Source organism: Canis lupus, chromosome 29, assembly GCF_011100685.1.
Source record: "Canis lupus familiaris isolate Mischka breed German Shepherd chromosome 29, alternate assembly UU_Cfam_GSD_1.0, whole genome shotgun sequence".
NCBI classification, from domain to species: Eukaryota; Metazoa; Chordata; class Mammalia; order Carnivora; family Canidae; genus Canis; species Canis lupus.
Genome location: NC_049250.1, coordinates 2,823,998 through 2,838,293, shown reverse-complemented (window position 1 = coordinate 2,838,293; position 14,296 = coordinate 2,823,998). Strand labels below are relative to the sequence as shown.

At 34.7% G+C, this 14,296-nt stretch overlaps 1 protein-coding gene across 4 annotated transcripts in view; it reads right to left on the bottom strand.

The window, feature by feature from the left end:
• Nucleotides 1–14,296, bottom strand: part of SNTG1 (syntrophin gamma 1) — an 813,219-nt gene that overhangs the window by 272,970 nt on the left and 525,953 nt on the right. For all 4 annotated transcript variants that reach the window (XR_005380942.1, XM_038579273.1, XM_038579274.1 and 1 more), the window contains one exon: nucleotides 9,133–9,267. Coding sequence is in view for 3 of the 4 variants with exons in the window: in XM_038579273.1 (XP_038435201.1) it covers nucleotides 9,133–9,267 (135 nt within the window). In the remaining variant the exon portion in view is untranslated. The remainder of the gene's footprint in view (nucleotides 1–9,132; nucleotides 9,268–14,296) is intronic.

Sequence of the window (14,296 nt, the reverse complement as noted above, 5' to 3'; positions counted from 1 at the left end):
ATTTAGGTGTAGATTTTTAGCATTTATTCTGCTGCTGTTCTCTGAAATTTCTGCATTTGTGGTTTGGTGTCTAACATTAATTTGGAGAAATTCTCAGTAATCATTATTTCAAATATTTCTTCTGTTCTTTCCTCTCTTTCTTCTGATATTCCCATTGCACATATGATACACCTTTTGTAGCTATCTCACAGTCCTTGGATAGTCCTTGGATGCTCTGTTCTATTCCTTTCAGTCTTTGTCCTCTTAGTTTTTCAGTTTTTGAGGCTTTTGTTGATAAATCCTATAGCTCAGAGATTCAGTCCTCTGCCATGTTTGGTCTACTAATGAGCCCATCAAAAGCATTCATCATTTCTGTTCGCACATTTTTATCTCTAGAATTTTTTGTTTTTTTCTTAGGATTTCCAGCTCTTCGCTTACATTACCCATATCTCCTCCCATGCTGTCTATTTTATCTTGTAGAGGTCTTAGTATATTAATCATAGTCCTTTTAAATTCCTGATCTGATCATTCCAGCATCTCTGACATGTCTGGTTCTGGTGTTTGTTCTGTCTCTTCAAATTTTGTGTGTATGCTTCGTAGCCTTCTTGGTATCCCTTGTAATATTTTCTTGGTAGTTTCCCATGATGTACTAGGTAAAAGGAACTACTACTGTTAATAGGCATTTAATAATGTGGTGGTGCAATGTCGGGGGAGGAGAAGCATTCTACAGTCCTGTGATTAGGTCTCAGTCTTTTGATAAGCCTATGATTATCCACTGTGAACCTCACAGGTACTTCTCAGTTTCTTCCTACCCCTGTGTTGGACAGGATGGCTACAGTGCCCTGGAATTGGCTCTGGAGTTGGGTATTTCCCTTCCTTAGGTCAGTTAGAGTCTGAAGACAGCCAAATAGTTTAGGCTTGATTAACTAGCTTCCCCTGAGGGCAGACATTGGTAAGAAAAACAGAGTGTTCTCATTTATTTCAAGATGGTTCCATAGCTCCCTCCCCCTCAGCGGATACCTGGGGGATTTTCTCCAATCTTTACTCTGAGAAACTGGTAGAACTCCTGGAGGTAAGTTTCACACCATTATGTTGGCCCCTATGACTGGGTCCCCCTAGGGTTTTTAATTCTCAGATTGCCCACATTGAATGGCTAACAATTCATCAATTACAGTTCTGGTCTCCTTACCCTGGTTCTGGCTCCCACTGCCTGCTCTTGAGTCTTTGCTCTGGTTAGCAAAAATTCTCCATATTCAACTGTCTCTCCAACCCTGAAGGCAGAAGTTAGTTGTATTTTCTTTTTTATGAGTCCAAGAAGAGTTGATCATTTTTCAGGCTGTTCAACTTTACATTTTTGAGGAAGGAGTGATGACTTCCAAGCTCTTCATAAGCAGAACCAGAAACCAGAAGTCCCCTTGCATCTTTTACTTTCAGACTTGTCCACACGGAGCCTCCAGCAGTTTAATTACAGTTCTGGCTTTCCTACCGTAGCACTGGTGGCCAGATTGGTTTCTGTGGGTGAGCCTCTGATTTGGTAAGCTGTGGCTCCCTGTATTTGCCTGTCTTATTTATCCAGTCTCTGGGGCAGCAGTTTGCCCTGTATCCTCCTCTCTTTTATGGATCCAAGGAGAGCTGATGATTTTCCAGTCTGTTCAGATTTTACTTGTTATGACTAAGTGGTGACTTCTTCCTATATGTAGAACCAGAAGCTTATGTATTTCTTTATTGAAAGAATAAGTGAATATAAATCCATTTTGTGAATGTATCAGAATTCATTCATCAGTTTTCGACTTGTTTTTGTTCACAACTTGTATATTCTTGTACGAGTCTTTTTGTGAACATTTCTTTTCATTACTCTTGGGTAAATCCCAAGGAGTAGGATTTTTTTTTCTTTTTTTTTTAGTTTAGCGTAGGTTTATGTTTAGCTTTATAAGAAACTGCCAAATAGTTTTCCAGAGTGGTTCTCAACTGGTACTCTAATGCATGAGATTTTTAAATGAACCACATTTTTGCCAAATCTTTTTTTAGGCCATTGTAATGGGTGTGAAGTTGTATAGTATGGGATTTTAATCTGATCTGAAATTCCTTGATGACTGATAAATTGGAACATCTTTTTATGCTCTCCTTAGTCAGTTGCATATCTTACTTTGTGGTCTTTTGCTCGGTTATTGTTTTTTGTTTTTCTTAATTGGACTGTTTATACCTTTTTCTGATTTGTGATAGTTTTTTATATATTCTGGACAGATGTCCTGTGTCAAATATAGGGAATATTTTCTCCTAATCTGGTGTTTGTCTTTTCATTTTCTTAAAAGGTGTTTTTAAAGATCAATTAAAAAAAAACATGATGGCTTCACATGACCATTTTCATTTTTATTTTATTAGTATTGTTCTACCTTTAAAAAAAATCGTCCACCCTTGAACACAAAACCATTTCCTTTTTTTTTTTTCCAGAAACTTATTTGTTACAGTTTTATGCTTTACACTAAGGTCAATCTTAAAATATTTGTAATTCATATAAAGCAGGAGTCAGGTGTAATCTTACTTTTCCATATATTTATTGAGCTGTCCTAGAGTTTTTTATTGAAAAGATTTTTATTCTCCTTTGAACTGATTTGACAATTGACCAGTGGCATTAAAGAAGATAGGGGAATAAGAAACAAAGAATTCTTTCCACCTAAACAATTGCACCGGTAGAATCTGTCTAATATAGTTAATTTGAATTCTGGAGTCTATTGTAAAGATTGCAACTTTCAGAGAAGTTTTGGATGGTAAATCATGGCTAATTTAAATCAATTTCTGCTCTCAGAACAGTGGCAACTAACTACCCATCCCCCCACTAGCCCAGTGATAGAATACCTGTTTCTGGAGCAGCTTACATGTGGCTTATGGAAAACTCCAAATATTGGAGACCTAAGTTCTGATCACTGATAACTTCTTTTGATTGTAGAAGTGTACAGACAGGCAAGTGCCATTGTAGCAACACCCACTGACTAAAGCAAATTCCAGGGGATTTAAAGAACCAAAGATTTCCTTTCCCTTCATTTCTCCCTGTTTCCTCTTCTGGGAGTCAAACACTTAAGAATTAAGATATTCAAAAGAAACTGTGTATATATACATATACACAGGTTTTGCAAATATATATATATATATATATATATATATATATATATATTGTTCCCCATATATATGTATGGGGAAATTTACAAAGTATTAATGCATACACAAGGAGAGATATAGGCTCAGGCAAGATCTGAGAAGACCTTAAGTTGACACTTGCGGTTAATCCCTGGCATAGAGATGGCCTACAAAAATTGAAGACTAAGAAACAAATAAAAACTGCAAACCCCGGAGAAAGGGAAGAATTTGATTTCCAGAGTGCCACATTGTAAGAATCAAATGTCTAAGTTCCAACAAAAAATGCAAGACATACAAACGGACAGTATAGCCCATTCAAAAGCTAGGATTCTTCTGAAATGCATGTGGTACACTTTCTGGGATACATATGTTAGGCCACAAATTAAGTCTCAGATTTTAGAAGGCAGATATCACATAAGGTATCTTCTCTGACCACAACAGGAAGAAGTTAGAAATTAGTAACAGAAGGAAAAGTGAAAATACACACATTTCTAGAAATTAAGATACTTTTAAGCACCCAATGGGAAAAGGAGAAATCAAAAAGGAAAATAGAACATACTTAGAGAAGAATGAAAATGTAAGTATAACATATCAAAATGTTGAGATAAAAGAAGTGCCAAGAAGAGAACCTTTAGCTATAAAAGTTTGCATTAAAAGAAAAGATCTCAAACCAACAATGTACCTTAACCATGTTAGAAAATAAAAAAAGAAAAAAACAAACTAAACATAAAGCTAGCAGAAAGAAGGAAATAACATGATTAGAACAGAGATACATAGAATAGAGAAGCAATAGAGAAAATCAATGAAATAAATTTATTCTTTGAAAAAATTAACAAAATCATAAATATTTACCTAGATTAGCTAAGAAAAAAAGAATATTAAAGACTAAAGAAATGACTAAAATCATAAATAAGGGTGAGCAACTACCAACTTGACAGAAATTTAAAAAATATCCAAAGAGAATATGAATTAACTGGATAGCCTTGATGAAATGGACAAATTCCTAAAAGCACAAAATGTACTCAGACTGAATCATGAAGGAACTGAAAGTCTGAACAAATATAACGTTGGTAAAGAGGATAAATCAGTAATCCAAAATCGTTCAACAAAGAAAATTCTCGGACCTGATAATTTCACTGGTCAATTTTTCCAGACATTTAAAAAAGAAATAATACCAATTCTTCTCAAACTCTTACAAAAAGCTGAAGGAGGGAAAACATTCTAGCTCATCCTTAAGTGGTGACAATATCTTGATACAAAATCAGAAAAAGACTATAAGAAAAGAAACTATTGACTCTTATGAACATTGATGCAAAAATCCTCAACAAAATACCAGCAAACTGTACTCAGCAGCATATTAAATATATTATAGATCATGACTAAATGGGATTTATTCCTGGAATACAAGAATGATCCAATATATGAAATTCAATCATTGTAATATACCATATTACGAGAATGAAAGAAACACACACAATCATATTAATTGATACAGTAAAAGTATTTGACAAATTCAACACCCTTTCAACACTCAAAAAACTCAGAAGAAAACTACCTCAAGATAATAAAGACATATATGAAAAACCTATAGATAAGACTGGACTCAGAGGTGGACTTAAAGTTTTTTCTCTAACATCAAAAGCAAGGATGCCTACTTTTACCACCTATTATATTTTAATTAATTAATTAATTGAATTTATTTTTTAAAGATTTTATTTATTTATTCATGAGAGAAAAAGAGGCAGAGACACAGAAAGAGAGAGAAGCAGGCTTTTTGCAGGGAGCCCAACATGAGACTCGATCCAGGGACTCCAGGGTCAAGACCCAGGCCAAAGGCAGGCGCCAAACTGCTGAGCCATCCAGGGATACCCCCACCTCTTTTAAACATAGTAGTAGAAGCCTTAGCCAGACAAATTAGGCAAGAAAAAGATATGAAATATATCCCAATTGGAAGGAAAAAGGTGTAATCCTCTCTGCTCACAGATGATATGATCTCATATCAGAAAACATAAAGACTACTGACATACAGACACACACAACCATTAAAGCTAAAAAAAAAAAATTTCAGCAAAGTAGCAAGACACAAAGTGAATACACAAAAATCGATGGAACAAAGAAAAGAAAATTAAGAAAACAACTCCATTTACAATAGCATAAAAATAATAAAATACTTAGAGGAATTAACTAAGCAAGAAAGTAAAAGGCATACACTAAAACCCACAATACATTACTGAAAGAAATTAAAGACATAAATAAATGAAAAAACATCCTGTGTTCATGGATTAGAAAGCTCAATACTGTTGAAATGGCAGTATTATCCAAAGCTAGCTACTAATTCCATGCTATCCCCATTAAAATCCCAATGTTAATTTTTACAGAAATAGAAAAACCCATCCTAAAATTTATATAGAATCTCCGGGAACTCTATGTAGTCAAAACATTCTCAAGAAAGAACAAAGCTAGATGGTATACACTTCCTGATTTCAACATTTACCACAAAGCTAAAGTAATCAAAACAGTATGAGTCAGACAAACCAATACTATAAATAGGGAGCTCAGAAATCAGCCCTTGAATACATGGTCAAATTATTTCTTACAAGGGTACCAAGAAACAATAATGTCAGGCAAACTGGGTACCTGTCTGCAAAAGAATGAAGCTGGACCTAATACCATATGCAAAAATTAAATCAACATAAATCATTTTACATCATGTACATGGCATACATGTAAGAACTGAAACTAGGAATTCTTAGAAGAAAATGTAGAGAAAATATTCATGACATTGGATCTGGCAATGATTTAGATATAACACCAAATAGTACAGCCAACAAAAGAAAAATGGACAAACTGAACTTCATCAAAATTAAAATCTCTGTGCATCAAAGGAAGCAACAGAATAAAAAGCAACCCATAGGTTGGGAAAAAATTACTTGCAAATCATGTCTGATGAGAAATTAAATAAAAAACTGCCACAGAATTACATTTCATCCAGCAATTCTACTTCTGGGAACATACACAAAAGAATGAAAATCAGTGACTTAGATATCCATGCTCTCATGTTCATATTAACAGTATTCTAAAGGGCCAAAAGGTGAAACAACCCAAATGTACACTGTTGGGTGGATGGATAAGCAAGATAAAGAAAATATGGTATATATATATATACCGTGTGTGTGTGTGTGTGTGTGTGTGTGTGTGTGTATATATATATATATATATATATATATATATATATATATATATAATATTATTCAGTCTTATAAAGGAAGGAAATTCTAACACATGCTACAAAATGAGTGAACCTTGAAGACATTATATTAAATGAAATAAACCAGACACAAAAGGATGAATTCTGTGCTTCCACTTATGAATCAATACATAAAGATGGAAAGTAGAAGAGAGATCAGCAAGGGCTGAGGGGAGGGGATATGGGGGGGTCATTATTTAATGGATACAGCATTTTACTATGGGATAATGAAAATTCTGGATATGGATAGCAGTGATAAGTTCACAGCAATGTGAATATGCTCAATGCCACAGAATCATACACTTGAAAATGGTTAAAAGGGTCAATTTTATGTTATGTACAGTTCATCACAATAAAAAAAAAAAAAGCAATTGACCATGTAAGTGTGGTTCTGTTTCTGGACTCTTTATAATGTTCCATTTGATTCATGTACCTGTGCTTATGACAATATCACATTGTATTCATTATAATAATCTTATAGTAAGTTCTGAAGTTTGGAAGTATAAACACTCCAACTTTGTTCTCCTTGTTAAAGATTGGGCTATACTGAGTCTTTGTCTTTCCATGTAAATCTTAGAATCAACTTGTCATGGTCTACCAAAACATTTTGGGGATTTTAATTGATATTGAGTGCTTAGGAATATTTGAAAACTTAAAAATATTTAGTCTCTCATTGATGATCATGTTACATTTCTCCATTACTTGTTTATTTTCATTTCATTTATCGTAGTTCTGTGGTTTTCAAGGTAAAAGCTTTGAACACATTTTGTTAAATTTATTACTAACTGAATTATCCCTATGATGTATTGTGGATTCCATTTTTATTGTTTGTTGCAAATTACAGAAATACAATTAACTTTGGACATCGTCCCTATTTCCAGCAACCTTGCTGAATTTGTATGTTATTCTATCTTTTGTAGCATTCTAAGGGGTTTCTACATACACCATCATGACAGTTAAAATAAAGACAAAATTTACATCTTCTTTTCCAATTGTTAGGTCATTTATATCCATTTTCTGGCTTACTGTATAACCAAGACAATATTGAGTAAAAATGAGGCAAGTGATGATCCTTGACTTTCAATGTCAGAAAGTATCTTCAATGTAAACTATAATGTTAGTGAGAATTGTTCATTAGAGGCTTATTGGATGAAGGAAGTTCCGTCCTATCTAGACTTTGTTGAAAGTGTTTCTTATAAATGGATGTCAAATTTTGTCAATTTTTTTTTGCATTTGTCGACATTATCATTGGATATTTCTCCTTAATTCTATCAAGTTCTTCTCAACATTCTTTTCAAAAAAGAGATTAGGTTTTTGTGCATTAGCTATTTTGACTGCATAGTTTAAAATCGATAACATACAATTGATAGACTGAATTTTACAAATTATAACACTTTACTGATCTAGAATTTGTGAAATATATTCATTCCAGAGAGTTATATGAATCATTTTACTTCACTGAAAGGAAAGAAAATAAAGAGAGAAGAAGGAGGAGGAGGAAAAGAAGGAAGGAGGAAGGAAAAAAGGAAAAGACAGAAAGAAAAAAGGAAGAATCATTGACCACTATTTTTTATTAACTAAAAGGAAGAATGGGCACTCCATAGGAACAATTTAATTAGCTTTGACAGTCAGACCCATGATTCTAAGGATAATTTAAATGGTCTGTGACAAAAGATAGTTAACAGTCTGCAAAATGTCCATAATCTTTAGTTAGCAAGGGCCTATTGATTTAGGACCTTGCGTGACTCCCATAGGATGCTGATGAGAAGCGAGGTGGAAAGTCAAGTTCAGCATTATTCACCACCAACAGAACTCCAAGGTAAGTCTGTTAATAAGCTACAGATTAAATCTTTTTCCGAAATAGGGATAGATGTCTAGGGAATCCAGGAGTCCTACTGTTTGTTATTTGCTGTAATTTTCTTCTGAAATCGCATTTGGCAACACTATTAAAATAATGTCTTTAAGGCCATTACATAATAAATGATAAACTCTAAAAGTTGTCCTCTTTAATGCTAAAATTGTTTTGTTGAATATAATTTAATTTATCCTAAAGATGTCTTCCACAGCTGTACTACTAAGTAAACCAATGAGTTTTGAGTGATAATTTATAGCTTTTTCAGAGGCTGGATTAGTAGCAGGGTAATATGCCAACCAGTTAGGGCATCAGATAGACCTTGCTATGACACTTGGGCATAATTATATCAAGGAGGTCCATGGAATCATTTAGGCACAATCCCCTGGGGAAAAGTATTGACTTTGAGTCCAGCGACTGCCACCTAAAGCCTCATGCTTCTCAAATGTCAAGATTTAGGCTCCACCTGTGCACAAACTCCAAAAGTTCAATGTGATGCAAGGTAAGAAGACCAGGACAGGGAAACTACCCTGCATTATTCTCAGATAGTCAGCTGCATGAAAAAGTAAAATGTATTTTCTCAAGATCAGATATAAAAGTGTTACTGCAGCCACTTAACAACTGGGAGTTAATGAGATGCCCTCATGCGTGGGGATGGGCCCTAATGAGTGGCTGTGGATCTGGGTTTGGTACATATACAAGGGCACTGCTTACTTAATAATATCAACAAAAATGACATGCAGGAGGATTCATTCTACACTGAGGTAAAAGAAAACTGTATTATGAATTTTCTGTAATTAAACATTTTATTAACAACAACAACAAAAGGAACCAAAAACCAAAAAAAAAAAAAAAAAAAACCAAAAAAAAAAAACAAAACAAAACAAAAAAAAACTTCAACAGAAGGAAAGCTACTTACACCAGAATAGAAAGGCTCACCCGACACACATATCACATCCTGTTCCTGGATCATCAAAATATCTTTGGCTAGGTGCAGCCGAACTTTGAAAGGCTCCTGATTACCATCCTGCAGCAAACAGATCCCTGTCTTTGTCTTCAGGCAAGAAAAGAACAAAATAGAGAAAAAAAGTTATACTTAGTTTATAGAATATAATTTTACATCCTATTCATAGCAAAACATGATGAAGAGCGTTTGAGAGCTAAAGAAAATACATTCTGATGAATCTGGAACTTAATATAGGTGCAGAGACAAGATTAACCATTTCATGTGAAATAGTCCTCAGGTAATGGGGATTATGTCAGAAAATCCACATAAGATTAGGAGAATAAAGAGTATAGTTTATACACTATATTTGAAAAATAATGAAAAATGTGTTTAATATTTATGATCTAAATATAAAATTTCTGTTAAACTAATTAAGATACAATTCACATTGTATACAATTCACCCCTTTAAGATGTACAAGACAATGATTTTTGTACAAAATTGTGTAGGCATCATTAATAGTCAATTTTAGAACAGCTTCATCACTTCCAAAGGAAACCTATTATGTGCATCACTCCACTCCTCACCCCAGCCCCAGGCAACCACAAATCCACATTCTGCCTCTATCATAGAATTCTAAATCTGAAAACATATCTGCTTAACATCTTTTCTATTTTCAATGATTTCATCATTCTTAATCACCAAACACACACATACACACACACACTGTACAGATGAGAAAATGAGGATTACAGGGGGAGAGAACTGCCTAAATTTAGTTAATTAAAAACAGAACCTGGCTTAAGACCCAAGATTTGTGATTTCCAACCCATTGTTCTTGCTTCATGTGTTTTGGGGAGTTACAAACACAGCCCATGAAGACTGTTGAACTTGTACTATATAGCTTTACACTAGTACCTCAGTATTCATTAAAGAAGCCCACAAATCTCATCACTCCTGAAGCACCAATACCCGTCAGTATATAATATTCAACCAGATAATTAAAAATATGCTCCTCAGCAAGTACACTTAAGGTCCTCATTTGTTAAAAATACAAAAGGAAATTCTTTTGAGACAGGAAATGATCTCTTCCCATCATTCCACACCATAAAGTCAATAGGAACAATGACTACTTTGGCAATTACATTTTCATTTAGTAATTATTAAGCCATTATTAATTTCGATAAAAGGATAAACATACATAAATATGCATTTATCCTTAGTATTTAATGAGCACAAAATTCCAGGCAATAATACCAGGCTTTCTCTTGGAATATAAATTTACATGTGGATCCACCAGGAATTTCTTCCTTTAAAAAAATGTTTCCTTATGTAAATGGGAATGTAATTAGATACTGATGCCTCTAAAGATTATTCTTTCTGTAAACTGCTTTATTCCGTGTGCTAATACATACCATTATACTCTCTATAACCATGGTCTTATATTAGTCTGTAATTATTTTGTAAGGGTTATATCTTTTAAGGAAAAACTAGTTTTTTTTTTTTTTTTCCAGGAGCATAGATGGCATTCTTTCTTCCTTTAGGAGACTGGCACACAGCAGGCATTCGCTAAATTGTGTCAATTAATCTATTCTAGAGCACAACTCAAGTGAATAGGTCTAGAGGACAAAAATATTTCAGCAAAGGCAAATTATATTTTCTTAATATAGAACATAATTTTCTACATTTTTCACAGAGAAGAGTCTTTCATGCTTACAATGTGATTTTGGCTAGGAGCCAACATCAAGACTCTCTGAGGTGGCATGGAGAAGAGGAGGGTATAAAATAATATCAAAGCCAAGTGAACATAATTGAGCACATTTGCTGATTTTTTAATGTACAGTACATTTGGGCCAATTTTCTCCCAGAAGTGTAATGGAATAGCTAGCAATCACAAATAATGCCCTGTCTCAGCATGATGATGAAAGAGGGGTTTTCCCTGAGAGCCCATAAATACATTATTGTCACACATCAAAGAGATATCAAAGATCATCCAGGGAAAGTTTGAGGTACAAAAATACAGCTATGAGACTTCTCTTGTTACATCCGACATGGTCAGATCTCCATTCCCTCAAATAATGTATAAAATATCCCCTAATTATTAGAGAGTTGTGTGCAAAACAGAACACAGACTTTGAGCTCACATTTGGGTCCTAAGAAGGCAGAATTAAAGAAAATAAAGAAAGAAGTACCTTTGGTTAGAATGAATACACATACACACACACATGCCAATAAATAGCTGTTTGGAAAAACAGCACTAATGAAGCTTACAACAAATTCTACTTAAATTAATTCTTTAGAGATTATAGATGTTACATATATTTTATTATAAAGACTTAGCCATGTACATGAAAATACATTTAATATCCTGGGATCCCGGGGTGGCTCAGCGGTTTAGCACCTGCCTTCAGCCCAGGGGCGATCCTGGAGTCCCAGGATCGAGTCCCAGGTCAGGTTCCCTGCATGGAGCCTGCTTCTCCCTCTGCCTGTGTCTCTGCCTCTCTCTTTGTGTCTGTCTCTCATGAATAAATAAATAAAATATTTTTTAAAAGATTGAGGAAATAATAATTAGAGGAGGCAAAAGTTATTTTATTCCAAGAGGGTAAAATGAGTAAAGATTTGAAAGTATGAAGATGGATAGTTGAGATGATGCAAGAAGAGAGAAGCATGAGTACATTCCAATGCTAAGTCTGCATGATGTCGCAGGGACCAAGGAAGGTGAGGTGTTAGGTGAAGAGGAGGAATGTCAGGGCCCTTATGTGATGTTCCAGGAGTTTAAAGATATTGGATATGCCCTAGAGAAATCTGAACAGTAATTTATACATACATTTCTTAGAGCAGGAGGCGGATAGGAATTGGGAAAGCTACAACATAGTTTTTGATAACAGAATAAATCTTGAGCAGAAAATGCTGAGAGCTAGTAAACAACTGTATTAGAAGCAGAGCTGGTACAATAGATTAAAAAATGGATAAAATTCATTTCAGGGCACTCCTCTGACTCACAACAGCACTGCTGGACTGGTATCAGTGAAATGTAGCTAGTGAAATGTAGTCATATGTTTATTTGTTGTTTAATAACCACTTGCATAACGTTTACTGTGTTTCCTGCAATATTATGTCATTTGATCCTCCTAACAACCCAGTGCAGCCACTTTCATAGATAGGAAAAGAACAGAGGAGCAGAAATAAATGGAAGTTAGGATCTGAACCCAAGCTGCTCCAGATTCTGCACTCTACCACTTGCTCTGGTTTCCCTCATGCACAAATTATATGAGGGATGCCTCTCCCAATCCTCCAGTAAACAATGACATGACCATCAGTATCTCTCACCAGGTAGCACTTTGGTCACCAAGAATCTCCTATGGGAGTGCAAAGTGTTCTGAGAAGGTCATCATCTTGAACCAACTGTTTTTCCTGGTCAAAACAATGGCCACTGGGGGGTAAAGTGAGTGAAACCACTCTGATGTGATGATTTTCCCATTAAACACAAGCTTCTGAGGATATGGGGAGAGGCTTAATCTGCACAGTCTCGTCCCCCGTAGATTGCTTCAGGGTTAAGAATGGGAACCAGGACTGTGAGAGTGGCCACTAGTGCAGTACAACAAAAAGCGTCTGGCTGTGGTCTTTACATTTGTGCACCCAGATTGCTGAAAAATAAAAAATCACCTAAATAAGTATTGGCTGTACATTTTAGTATAAACTTAGGTCCTGCACTCATTTCTTTATTAACATGACAATCATTTGTCTTTAAACTTCATGGACTGCATAGACATTGCACATGCGTAAAGAAATGTATTGCTCTATGTAGACATGTACAATATATTATGTAAATTATAATGGAAATTTTAAAGGCATGATTCATAAAAAAATGATACAGATTCAAATGTCTCCTTGTGCCTGGTGGATAATATTATATTGCAGGGGGATTTTACAAAATCCACATTGTTTGCTTAGAGGAATAAAGGAAGCCTCTTAATTATTTAACAGGCAATACTTTTTAAAAATCTAGTCATTGGGCAGCCTTGGTGGCTCAGCGGTTTAGCGCCGCCTACAGCCCAGGGCCTGATCCTGGAGACCCAGATCGAATCCCATGTCAGGCTCCCTGCATGGAGTCTGCTTCTCCCTCTGCCTGTGTCTCTGCCTCTCTCTCTTTCCTCTCTGTGTATTCTCATGAATAAATAAATAAAATCTTAAAAAGAAAAATCTAGTCATTGACTTGCTTTCTGTAAATCAATGAGGTGTGTTTATGAATTTACACAGATTTACTGTTTTAAACAAACAGACCTCACATTTAAACTTACAAATAATTTATGCTTAGCTTAAATCTAGTACCTTGGAACTTTAAAAAATCGACTATATTTTCTTTTATACTTAAAAGTTAAGGCCTCCTTAATATAGATTCTAGATCCTGAAAGAATGAAATATGTGCTTTCATGAAACTTTGTTTTTTTTTTTTTAAGATGTTATTTATTTATTCATTTATTTAGAGAGAGTGTGTGAGCAGGGTGAGGGATAGAGAGAGGGAGAGGGAGAATCTCAAACAGACTCTGCCTAAGCATGGAGCCCAACATGGGTCTCTGTCTCATGACCCTGAGATCATGAACTGAGCCAATATCAAGAGTAGGATGCTTACCTGATGGTGCCACTCAGGCACCTCTGCTTTCATGAAACTTTAGAATCTATGTTCCTTTTAATCTTGAAACATAAAATTTGTGATATCAGACATAAAAAACTACAAGGAACTGGGCAGAGACCATGACATGCCCTGTACATAGTTTTGCAGATGTCCTTGGTATTTCCATATTTTGGTTGCCAAATATAACTTAATTTGTTCTGTAAACTTATAGTTTTAAGTGATGTGTAATTTCTTATATCCTACCATATTATAGCAATATTGCACTGAATGCCATTAGATACAATTGAATCATAGTCAAATTCTATCCTATTATATAAGGGACTAAAATTAAATATGTAAATGAATTATGAATGATTAATATGTTATGGAAAAATATACTTTTTCATGGTCAACACAGAAACATGGTTTATATATAGATGTTAAAATGAAATATGAGGAATACCTACACTAAAGACAGCATAGTGGCTCCTTGAACACATAGTTTGTTTTTATTTTTTTAAG